The sequence below is a fragment of the Triticum dicoccoides genome, chromosome 3A, assembly GCF_002162155.2.
Source record: "Triticum dicoccoides isolate Atlit2015 ecotype Zavitan chromosome 3A, WEW_v2.0, whole genome shotgun sequence".
In the NCBI taxonomy this organism is placed as follows: domain Eukaryota; kingdom Viridiplantae; phylum Streptophyta; class Magnoliopsida; order Poales; family Poaceae; genus Triticum; species Triticum dicoccoides.
The window spans coordinates 606,871,082-606,882,538 of NC_041384.1; the positions used below are offsets into that span (position 1 = coordinate 606,871,082).

An 11,457-nucleotide genomic window follows, 5' to 3' on the forward strand; every position below is an offset into this window, starting at 1 on the left:
TTCTACCGATATAAAGGTAACATATCATTTTGTAAATATTAATTTTCAAACATATCATATGATACAGACCGAAATATCGACCGCTATGGCCGATATCTAGCCCGATATGTCCACTGATATAGAATGATGGAAATATGACAACAATTATTTATTAGAATGTTGTGAAATAAGATTATGCATTTACAGCTTTATTATATATCAAAGTCATGCACAATCTTTCATACAAATGCATATATATAGTATTGTTTTTAATCATAGAGTAAGGATTTTGTGAATCTTTCCTTAATAGTTTCTTAATCAAGAAGTTAATAAAGTGGGAATCTAAAAGTGTCATATTAAAGCATTGACATCATACATTTTGTTTTACTAAAAATAAATGTTTTGAACAAGAATAATGAAAACAAAACTAGACATGTTTTCTTCGATATATGTACATATCGTCCAATATATCACTCGATATCCAATATGTCGAAGCTAACATGTATAGATAAAGTATAGAAAGGAGTGCCTAGCCACAGGTGGCGTCTCATCGGTAAAAAAAGCTAGCATTCTTTAGCGGCATTGTGAGCTTCGAAGTTGTTGTTTCGATGCTCATGAGTGAAACGACATTCCAGAAATAATTTAGAACGTCCTTACGATCTCCTTGGTGATAGATGCATGAGCTCCCAGTCCTTCCTTTGCGGTGTCATCAATAACAATCTTGCAATCCGAGGCCAAAATGAATCTTCATAGTGCTAAATCTGAAGCCAAAGTGAGCCGTTCACAACATGCTATAGCCTCTGCGCCGATGCTCGCATCTACTACTCCGTCCCATAATGTAAGACGCTTTTTTGACACTAGGGTCGGAGGGAGTATTGATGCTCGCATCTACTACTCCATCCCATAATGTAAGACATTTTTTTGACACTAGGGCCAGAGAGAGTATTAATTTCGTCTTTGACGAATCCATGCGAATCCATGCGTTGCAAACGGACTATGCCACTATGGTATATATTCTCATGAATCGATTTCCTCCGTGCTGACCAGATAGCTCCCATGCCGACCACCATGAGTGTAAACTCCTCGTCCGATGATGCATCATGCATTGAAAAACAACCAGTTTTTAGCTTCAGGTTCCGTGATTTTGTTTCCAGCGATGCTGCGCACACTTCTCCGCCGAAGGGGCCATTACTAAATGGGCTGGTAGACCATGAAAACCGCACACTCCCCCACCGAAGGGGCATTAGGTACAAACAGCTCAAGGTCCTAAAGGATACAAAATCAAACCTGCTTTACTGCCCAGATCAATAAGGTCTGGGAAGAACATACAACCATCGCCATACAGATAGCTCAGATACAAAAGTAAGAAAACAAAGACGTTTGATTTCTGTGAAGAAAAGGTGATAGGTGTTCTCAAATAGAAACCACGCACTAAAGATAGTGCCAAAAACTCACGGTTTTACTCTGAACTCAGAATGCAATGTACTACCATGTCAATCCAATTGCAAATATAGTGTCAAAAATTCATAGTTTTACTCTGAACTTGAAGTGCAATGTGCTACATTCGTATCCAATTGCCACAGGCTACAAACTTGGCATAATATGGAAATACGGGGCAAAGCATTGAGATAAATAGAATTTCACCAACATGCAAAATCTATTTCTTCTTGTCCGCGGCACCACCACCACCAGACCTACATACCAGGAGAGAACAATGAGCTCGTTCATATATATTATCGTTATAGGGAAAAAGAAATTACAGGAGCTATTATGTTTCCTGATTGGTAGGATGAATGGACTTTGGTCAAGCAAAAGAAACAATTAAAGAAGCACATAAACAACAATGATTATGACCAAGGTTGCTCCATTGTCTACAGCACCATAACACCGACATCTTCCAAGTTGATGCTGTTGTCTACAGCCTACACTACTTGCAATATAGAAAAGTCACTGGCTTGAAAAGGGACATTTAAGCAACTAGTGATCAACGGAATTCATCAGTCATGATGTAAGAGGACGAATTATGCACTAGTGATCTTTGTAACCAAGTCATCTAGAACAAAAAAGGAAAATGAACTATAGGATAACATAGTAAAATAGTGTCCATAATATAAACTGCAATAATCAGACTAGTGGTTACACACCTCATCTTCCTGAGGACACTTGACATCTCCTCCCTCTTCTTCTTTGCTCTCTTGTGAGTACCAAGCTTCCTCTTGGCGACCTTGAGTGCACGCTTGTCCTTTCCAACCTTAAGAAGCTCAGTGATACGCTTCTCATAGGGAGCAAATCCAGCAACCTCCCTAATCAAGTTCCTGACAAACAGCACCCTCTTGGTACCTTTCTGCAAAAATTGTCCAAGATATAACAATGTAAAGAAAATACAAACTGAATAGACATGTACAAGTTATTGAAAAAACACAGAGAACCATACAAATGCAAAGTTCACTTTGTATTAGTTTCCCACAAGTTTTGTTTAAAATAGCCAACTACAATGGCCAAATAACTCAGTTTTGCTTCAAAACTAGCAAGTTCTATTTTGAGTTTATCATGACAAGATAGTACTAATTGATTAAATAATATGCAAGGCATGAAAATACAACATGTCTGTATCAGTAATATAAGTCAGAAAGAACAGCCAGATCGACACATGAGCAACAATAGGAAAATAAAATTAACGCAGAATTATAAATTACTTGATTAAGCTGGCACATTTGAGCCTGCAGGGCTAGCAACTGGGGAGTTCCAAGAATTACAGGCAGCAGGCTGAACTCAATATGTACATTTTCATAGTCCTCAGTTTTGAGGGCTTTCATGTAATTGCAAGATACCCATCACACATTTAACCAGACAACCTGGGACCTTCAGTAATATCAATCAAACTATGCTACAATGCTCGTAACACTTAGAACACTACCCCTTCTGGATCATAACTACAACAAAGATACACGTACACCACGATAGTATTCAAACAAGCACAAATCACTGCAATTGAATGTCGACATCTCACCAGCCTGAACACAATTTATTATTGAATAAGCCTAAACAACAAGCACAAGTCATGATAATATGCATGGGTAGATCAATTGCGCAAGGAGACCACATGGCAGAAAAAGAACGTGGGGGAGAAACTAGGACAGTGGAGGTGGGTGGCTGCTTACCCCCTTGCGGTCGGACGGGCGTGGCGGCAGCTCGCGCTTGGTGACGACGTGGCCCTTGTTGATGCCCACGAAGAGCCCTGACTTGGGCTGCGACGGCGCCATGGCCCGCCTCCTGCTAACCTGAGACGGACGCGATGGCACAAGAACAAACCGGAATAATCAAACAGGAGCCCGTGTGAGGTGAAGGGCGGTCTGAATCGAGGTTCGTGGAGGAGGCGGCGCTTACCTTGAGAATGGATGCGAGTTAAAACCCTAAGCCGCCGCCTGCGTCCCAGAAGAAACCCTAGATCGGCGGACGCCCTTTTATATGTGCTCGCCTGTGCGCGAGGCGAGGTCTCCCCTCCTCCTGCCAAACACATGGGCCTGGCGACTGGGCTTGCTAGGCCTCATTTTGGTAGCTGGGTGATGATGGATCATGATCGGACCGAAGTCACTGGATAAGTCCACTTCTGTCTTTTTCTAGAGACTAGACTAGAGAAGGACTGCCTCTAGTTGTTGTTTTTTTTTATCTCTCTATGTGATAACAAAAACATTAGAAAACTCTACTCCATATACATATTAATTGTCGCTGATTTAGTACAACAACTTTTATATGTAATGTGCTCTATAATATTCTAAACATTGTGAAGGTTGTGCGCAAATACAGAGTCGTCATAAATATGGCCTTCGTATTTTTCCTATGAGCAGGACTCGTTTATCATTGGTCATACGTTCTTTCTATCCTATTTATAATAATTTAAAAATAAATAATGAGCATATTCGAACAATTATTATTACAAACCATCTCTAAATACAATGAATAATCCAAATGTAACAAATAATGCGACCAAACCAATTGTTCAAGTAAAAATAAACAAGTTTTAAAATCAATTTAGACACACTATCTCCTGCCTAGCTGCCAGTGATGCTCAATGAGATCCTTCTTTCGACTGATGATGTGAGGCCATGTCTTCACTCTTCTGCTACACCTCGACAAAGGCTTGAATGTGGTTGTGTTCTCTTGAGGCTTGGCGAGGTTGTCAATGCCCATGGGGCCTAGCATATCCCTCTCGTCCTTTATGACCATATTGGGTAGCATGTCATTATATTTGCAAGACATGCATGTTCTAGAAACGAGTAGGCTCCCAACAAATTGCAAACCTTGCTTGCAGCAATCCAAATGTCCTACAATTGTCTTTCCTCGGAACTTCCTTTGCCTTGGCAAAATGCTTATGTTTCATGTTCTCAGGCTTAGAGATTGACTTTGTAAATGTTGACTATGATGGATAGATGCCATATGCTAGAAATTAGCCATGGTCATATTGATGGTCATTCACCGTAAAGTCGCATGGTGGAGAAGTGGCAGCATTTAGCCATGCAAACATATTAGATATCTGCAAGAATTTTCATGCCATTGTGAGAACCAGGTAACCCAAGGTAGCAATGCAAGATCCATATATCTTCGAAGGCAATAACTTCCAAAATTATGGTTGGATCTTTGCAATACCCGATGAATTGGTCGTGCCAAGACGCAGCGCAGTTCTCCCACTTCTAGTGCATATAGTCAACACTCCCTAGCATCTCAGGCCACTATTTTGCTTCATGCATCGCAAGGAGCATGGTTGTGTCCTCGGCATTCAAAGAGTGTCATCCATGAATTTGTATGAGAGCCATATGCAAGCATCTAAAGTGTCGCAGTCACCTTCTGAAAAGGGAAAAGCCTAGGGAACCAACGGCATTTCTCCATTGCTGGAAGAGAGGTTCACTAGCGAGCATGTTGTTGCCAATTCGACGGAACAACCATTCGGTCATGCGGAAGCGACGCTGGAACACGTACATCGGGAATGCACAACCTGACACAAAAGCAATCGGGCATAAGGCGCTCGTGGCTAGTGCACCTGTTTCGGTGAAATGTCGCACAACCAAGCCCAGGCGCTTCCTCTTCCCTCTGGTTGATGATATCCATTCAGCAACCATCAATATCACCTCATCTTCTTTGGCGTCCATGATTTCACTATCAGACTCGGAGCTTGAATCCGATGATGAATCAAGCTACGCAATCGGACCCATCTATTGAATCCTATGTCATCTACATAAATATATGACTAGCTAAATTATGAGAAAAGGTTGGGGAAATTTACCTCGGGTAAGTCGTCGGGGTCGCGTGGCAGAAGGGGGGACGTGGTCGGATGGCGAGAAGAAGTTGCGAGCCTGTAGCAAAGCGTTAGAGGTCCAGGAGCGGCTCAACGGAGCCGAGAGGGGCCAAATCGCAGCGGACCGAGTGTTGGATGTGGCACGAATCAAAGAAGGCACGGGGATGTGAGCGACGACGAAAGTGAGCGTGCGTCCTGAAATGTTTGTGACCCATTTTTTGGGCAGATGGAGTGTGCATGATATCGCCTCACCCAACCTCCAAATAAGGAGTGTAACGCCCGACCAAACTCACTGGTTCACCCACTGGTCCTAGGCTATTGCCCATGGGATCTATGCGGTCCCTACAGACCAATACTAGTCTTTCATGTGTAGTTTGTCCTCACTCGTGCCCACCCTCGAATCAACTTCCCAATTGGTCGTTGATCCTTAAATTGCTCCAAGCTAAGCACGCTTAACTTGGAGGTTCCTTTGACGGAGGGCTCTCGAAGAAGAAGGTACACCTTGTTAATATGGGTAGTCTATCATTCTTGTTAAGCCGGGATGTCACACACACACCCCTCAAAGGAACCGACATCTCCGTCGGCCTATCAGGAATGTTTCCTCTTTCTCTTGGCACACACATGTGCGCACCAGTGCCAACATTCACATGTGCCCCAAGTATGTATCACTGTCTCGCACACAACCATGTAACCGCGAGGGTTGTCTCTAGTTCCAAGTGTAACGCCCCGGCCAAACCCATGGGTTTAGCCACCAACTTCAGGCTGTTGCACCTAGGATCTAGACTATCCTCATAGACCAACGTTAGTTTTTTTGTGCACTTTGTCCTCAGTCGCGCGCATTCAGGATCAACTTTTCAGTAGGTCACCCATCCTCAAATTACTCCAAGCCAAGCACACTTAACTTTGAGGTTCCTTCGAATGGGCTCCCAGATAAAAGTGTACCTTGTTGATATGAATAGTCTACCATCCTATTAGGACAGGATGTCACATGGAGGCTCGCAAGCTTGATACCGAGCACCCTCCAAAATTTATGGTGATGAGGGCTATATGATAATTCTGTTAGTTACTCTTACATGGTTCACATAATTCTTTTCCTTGCACTCTATGTGAATTTGTTACAGTGTATGTGGATTGCACTAGCCCTTTTCATCCGTTCGAATTTTTGGTTGCGTTGGCTAGTGCATGAAACTTAATATGGTATCAGAGCTAAGGTCTTGAGTTCAAGTCCTGGTTTGTGCAATTTATCTAAAAATTATTAATGCCCCCCTTTGTGTCCACGTATAAGCCTCTTGAGTCATACGTGAGTTTCGCGCGCCGTCACTCTCTTTCGGTTGCACGTGTTGACTTGTCTTCCCCGTCACACGTGAGAGGGGTGTTACGGTATATGTGGATTGCACTAGCCCTTTCCATCAGTTCGGACTTTTGGTTGCGTTGGCTAGTGCATGAAGCTTAACAGAATTCACGCAAATATGAATGTTATATAACATCCAAATGACATCAGTACAACATAAGGAACATTTCTTAAGATACTAAGCTTGCTAGAAATGAAGCGCTCCCCTTGCTTCGTGGTTAGAAAAGACCATAGCCCCCTTTGTTAGCTTATGTTTCGGGTTTCCTTTCTTCTTAGGCCCATTTAACACTTATGTGAGTTTCAATTATAGTTTAAAAAAACCAGACTGTTGGTTGAATCGAAAAAAACCTGAACCGGCGATCCCATCGATTTTTTAAGCACAAAAGACCGACCCACAACTACACCGGTGAAAATAGGGCGGTTCTTTCATGAAACCGGCTAATAAATCGGATGGCCGAACCGGTGTATAGAGAAACTCTGAAAAATATTGCTGCAAGTAGTGGGATTAGATCCCATGTCATGGGCATTAGCCTATCTTTGGGCTAATAACTACCTCAACTACCCTTCTTGGTTGTCTAAGAGGAAACCAGTGCTATTTGACCCTATTTTAATTATTCTAAGTATATTATTTGATTGTAAAACCAGCAATTGAACCGGCGAACCAATGGTACGACCAGTAAAAACCTGAACTGACGGTCTTACCGGTTCGACCACCGGTTTGGTTTTTAAAACTATGGTTTCACCAACCCCTGAGATATGTAAATTTGTTTTTACGCTATCTATAGCAGTGATACGTGCCACCAAATCTTGAAATGTGTAAGTTTCATACTATCACAACACAAACAACGCTCCTAATGCTAGTCCTATACTACTCTCTCCACCAAATTTCATGAAAAAAAATAAAGATAGTAAGCCATAGAAAAGTGCCTAGCTTAATAAGCTTGAGTGGCAAAGAACGCGTAGCAAAGATCAAATGTTGATCAACAATATACGCGGGGAAAAGTAGGCTCCAAAGAGAAGAGCAGCGTGGTGCTCGATTTAGGTATATATTAATGAAAATGGAGTCTTATAACATTTAAAAGCACATAGCTCTTTACCTATCTTTTATTTGCGGGTGTCTTTATCTACTTTTCAGCGGATACTACTTTGCATAATAAAAAATCTGAAAATTTTGCGCATATATATATACATGTATAGTATGTATCAAGATCATATCGGTGATCCACACCTTCAATCTTGTGATGTTTGATGCAGGTTGGTTCATAGTCGTGAAAATTGCTGGTGCATTGCAGCCTATCGTCCGAGTGGGAGGGAACAGTCGATGTCCTAGAGCTTGGCACAAGGTGTGTAGGTCGACACCGAGGAGGGTAGCGCCGACCTCATGTGTCTCCTCCGTCCCGTGCATTTCCCGGGAGATTCGTGTTGAGACTCTCGTGGACCATATACGAAAAGTAGGTGCGAAAAATAAAAGGGAGAAACAAAATTTACAGGGTATCATGTTTTTATTTACTATTCTTTTTAGGGGATTTTATTTACCATTTACTATTCAGTTTTCGCTTATACAATCGTGAGCCCTGCCTGCTGCTATATGTACAACGCCCTGCCAAAGGTAAGCGAGCAGGAGTCACCAGACTTTGGTTTGGCGTTGGGAAAGACGACCCCTCGCGAGTCAGTTTCCTACCCCGGTCTTACACAACCGCCAAAGAAGAACAAGAGACAGACCCGAGAGACAAACATATAAGCGTCTTGATCAATACAGAGACTGATCAATTCCCCGCGCACAGCGTGGCGTCCCGGAGGCATCGGCCGGAGATGAAATCGCCATTGCGGAGGCTCCGGGGCTTCGGCCACCACCACCCCAAGGAGCGGAAGGCGCACCCCCCGCCGCCCGCCAAGCTCGACGAGCTCGCCGAAGCTGCCCAGGTCCGCCCGCTCCGTCTCCTCATCCGCCCTTTTTCCTTTGTGTGATTTTGGGGTTTGTTTCCGTGGTTCCTCGTGAAATCGGCGTCAAAATCGGATCTCGCCTGGAAATTTGTGATCTTCTCGGGCGCCTTTTTCCAGGAAGAATGGGCTGTTCTTATTTGTTATCATCAAACTATACTACTATTTTTATTTTCTCAATGAGCCTGGAGGGATGGAGCCAATCGTCATTTGATTTGATTTCAATAGGAGGCGATCCGCATGCAAAACTGAATTATGGTCATTTCTGAGAATTTGTCATGTACTGTCTGTCCATGCATCAATCAGTCAATGAATCATGATCAACACTATGATACAAATGTTTCTCCATTAATTGAGAGATTAAATAATCTATACGAGCCACCTTTAGGATAAAAAATGTTTGAGGTTGCCTCACGTTGATGCAAGTAGGAATTTCTTTTCATAAAAATATCGTCCAGTAGGTAGTTTAGTTGTTAGGCTCTAATCCATGACAAAGACATGCAACTTCTCTGCAGTTGCCTGTAGGTATTTGTGCAGAAGCCCTTTTTGTCTGGTCAAAGTCTATGGATGGAAGCGTCGACCGGAGAAAGTTGTTACAATAAAAAATGCCAGCCTTTAGACGTAATTTTGACTCAAAATTTCAACACAGAGTGCATTATCTTGACCGGAAGTAATGTGATAGATAAAGGTCCATAACTTAGCATCGAAGTTTCTTTCTGTCATAGCTATGGGAGCTTATATTCAACAAAAAAAACATCATGCCATTAATCTTTGAGAGATATTCCAGTTCTGATACTTTGCGGGTCGTTGATGCTGCACGGACGCTGAATAGACATAATCTTGACTGGATAAGCTGTTTGGACTTGGGATAGTGACGTTATTTGAGCACGATTTAGATGTCGTAATCATGCTTACTGTTGCAGCTTTTCAGTGATTCTGGCTTGGGTTGAACCGCGTCATAGTGAAGTTATGATTTCTGAATTCTAGAATATATACACAACCTAATCTTAAATTATTATTGTTCTACTTCAATATGATAAGGGATAACACTGAATAACACCTTGAAATGTAACCTTGAGCAGTCAAGTTATATGATGTAGGTATCTTAAATTCTGTTGTTCCTTACGAGGGATGATACTGAATAACACTTTGAAAGGTATTCTTGGAGTGGCTCAGTTATCTGGCATAGGTATCTTACATTCTGTTCTTTCACATGATGGATAGCACGGAAGAATACCTTGAAATGTAACATTCGAGTAGTTCACTTTGACACAGGTAAAAATGGACTAATGTGATCCAACCATATCTTCTGTTCACTGAATAGTGATCTTATAATGGCTGAAACTGCCACACTACTTGGTTCTCGAGACAAGGCCCCCGGAATCTGCAACAATCTGATGAACACAACCAACACAAATTATTTATAAACTGATTACAAATTTATAAGAGTTATATCTCTTTTTGTTCAAAAATCACGCAAAAGCCCCCTATTTATTGCTGGCCCACGGTTAAACACTGCTACCATTTTTAGTTTGGTGAAGAGCAGGGAACTCATATTCTGCAATGATGCATTTTGTGATACTGAAATACATTTCGAACTTCACTGCAGGATGTGGAACAAATGAGGAAGTGTTATGACGGCTTGCTTTCAGCTGCAGCCGCTACAACAAATAGCGTCTATGGTACTTACTGTTCTACTCCCTCTGTAAACAAATCTAAGACGTTTTAGGTCACTAAGTAGTGACCTAGTCTTACATTTGTTTACAGAGTACGTAATACTTAAGACATTGATAGCTTGTTTGTCGATGCCACCCTTCATTAATGGGTTGTATATATTATGCAGAGTTTTCGGAGGCCTTGGAGGAAATGGGAAGTTGCTTACTTGCAAAAAATGCACTAAATGATGAGGATGATGATAGTGGTGAGTTGTCCTCTAGGCAGATTATGGCAATATATGGTGTAAAACATACAGTAAAAACGCATAAGCCTTGGGTTTTGATGCATTTATAGAAAGGAGAATTTGTACAAGCCCTAAGAAGGGCACACCCAGTAATACAACACGATGCACTAGACACTAGGCACTGCCTCACCGCAAGCACTCCTGCGCTTGCCATCGCGCATTTTCCTCTGACTTAATCATGTCGAGGAGGCGACCTAAGCTGAGCTGAGCGTTTTCAAAGATGATCGTGTTGTGGTGCTTCCAGATGCACCAAACCACAAGCATGATGGCAGAGGACGCTCCCTTCCGAGCCGAGGTTTGGATGGAATGGCAAGAAAGTCCACGAAACCCACCCCCTCAGTTGGGTGGCAAGCCGCCGATCAGATCTAGGAGAGCACCTCAGGCCACACCGTGTGCCAGAAGGAGTAGCTAGAGAGGAGATGGGTCATCGTCTCCTCAGACTGGTCACATAGCACGCAACTCAGTGTGTATTGTAGGTGGCGTCGCACAACAAGGTGCTCCAATGATCCAACAACGGTCATGGTAGGGCAAGCCAGATGAATAAATTGACCCTCGGAACAACCCACAGCTTCTAGATAAGCCTCCAAGAGGTAGACAACTCACTGGAAAAGGGTGTCGTAGCAGCTCTTGGACATGTACTGGGCGTCTGAATTCCAATGCTATAGGAGGACGCCCGAAGAGGTAGACAACTGCATTGTCTGCACCATCCGCCAGATCTGGACGTAATGCCATAAGGCCAGGGGACTCAGGGTCCCTCCTATGTCCGAAATCCATCTCAAGTCGGTCATGGCATCCCAGATGTTCCGCCGCTTCCTAGTGCACTCTGAGACTAGAGAAGAAGCTCAGACAGAGCGACTGTGGAGCCAAGGATCCTCCCAGAATAAGGCAGATGCCTCTTTGCCAACCATCATCTTGGTGGATGCAGCTGAAGCT

General features: G+C 42.9%; 2 protein-coding genes across 2 annotated transcripts in view; one reads left to right on the top strand and one right to left on the bottom strand.

Moving 5' to 3' along the window:
• Nucleotides 1-1,436: 1,436 nt before the first annotated feature.
• LOC119269537 (60S ribosomal protein L36-3-like) lies at nt 1,437-3,503 on the bottom strand. The gene is made up of 4 exons (XM_037551395.1): nt 3,367-3,503; nt 3,141-3,260; nt 2,124-2,323; nt 1,437-1,673 (listed from the first exon to the last, which is right to left on the bottom strand). The coding sequence occupies exons 2-4, from the start codon at nt 3,240-3,242 to the stop codon at nt 1,637-1,639; spliced, it is 339 nt and encodes a 112-aa protein (XP_037407292.1). The 5' UTR covers nt 3,243-3,260; nt 3,367-3,503; the 3' UTR covers nt 1,437-1,636.
• A 4,754-nt stretch (nt 3,504-8,257) lies between these two features.
• The window catches only part of LOC119269538 (uncharacterized protein At2g33490-like), a 7,072-nt gene continuing 3,872 nt past the window's right edge, over nt 8,258-11,457 (top strand). The window contains exons 1-3 of the mRNA XM_037551396.1: nt 8,258-8,546; nt 10,174-10,246; nt 10,408-10,485. Of these exons, the coding sequence (XP_037407293.1) occupies nt 8,436-8,546; nt 10,174-10,246; nt 10,408-10,485 (262 nt within the window). The 5' untranslated portion in view covers nt 8,258-8,435. The remainder of the gene's footprint in view (nt 8,547-10,173; nt 10,247-10,407; nt 10,486-11,457) is intronic.

Coding starts and splice junctions, on each gene's coding strand:
- LOC119269537 (XM_037551395.1), bottom strand. CDS start 3,242: ATGGCGCCGTCGCAGCCCAAGTCAGGGCTCTTCGTGGGCATCAACAAG. Junction 2,324..3,140: donor GCCCGTCCGACCGCAAGGGG/GTAAGCAGCCAC, acceptor CAATTTTTGCAG/AAAGGTACCAAGAGGGTGCT. Junction 1,674..2,123: donor AGTGTCCTCAGGAAGATGAG/GTGTGTAACCAC, acceptor CCTGGTATGTAG/GTCTGGTGGTGGTGGTGCCG.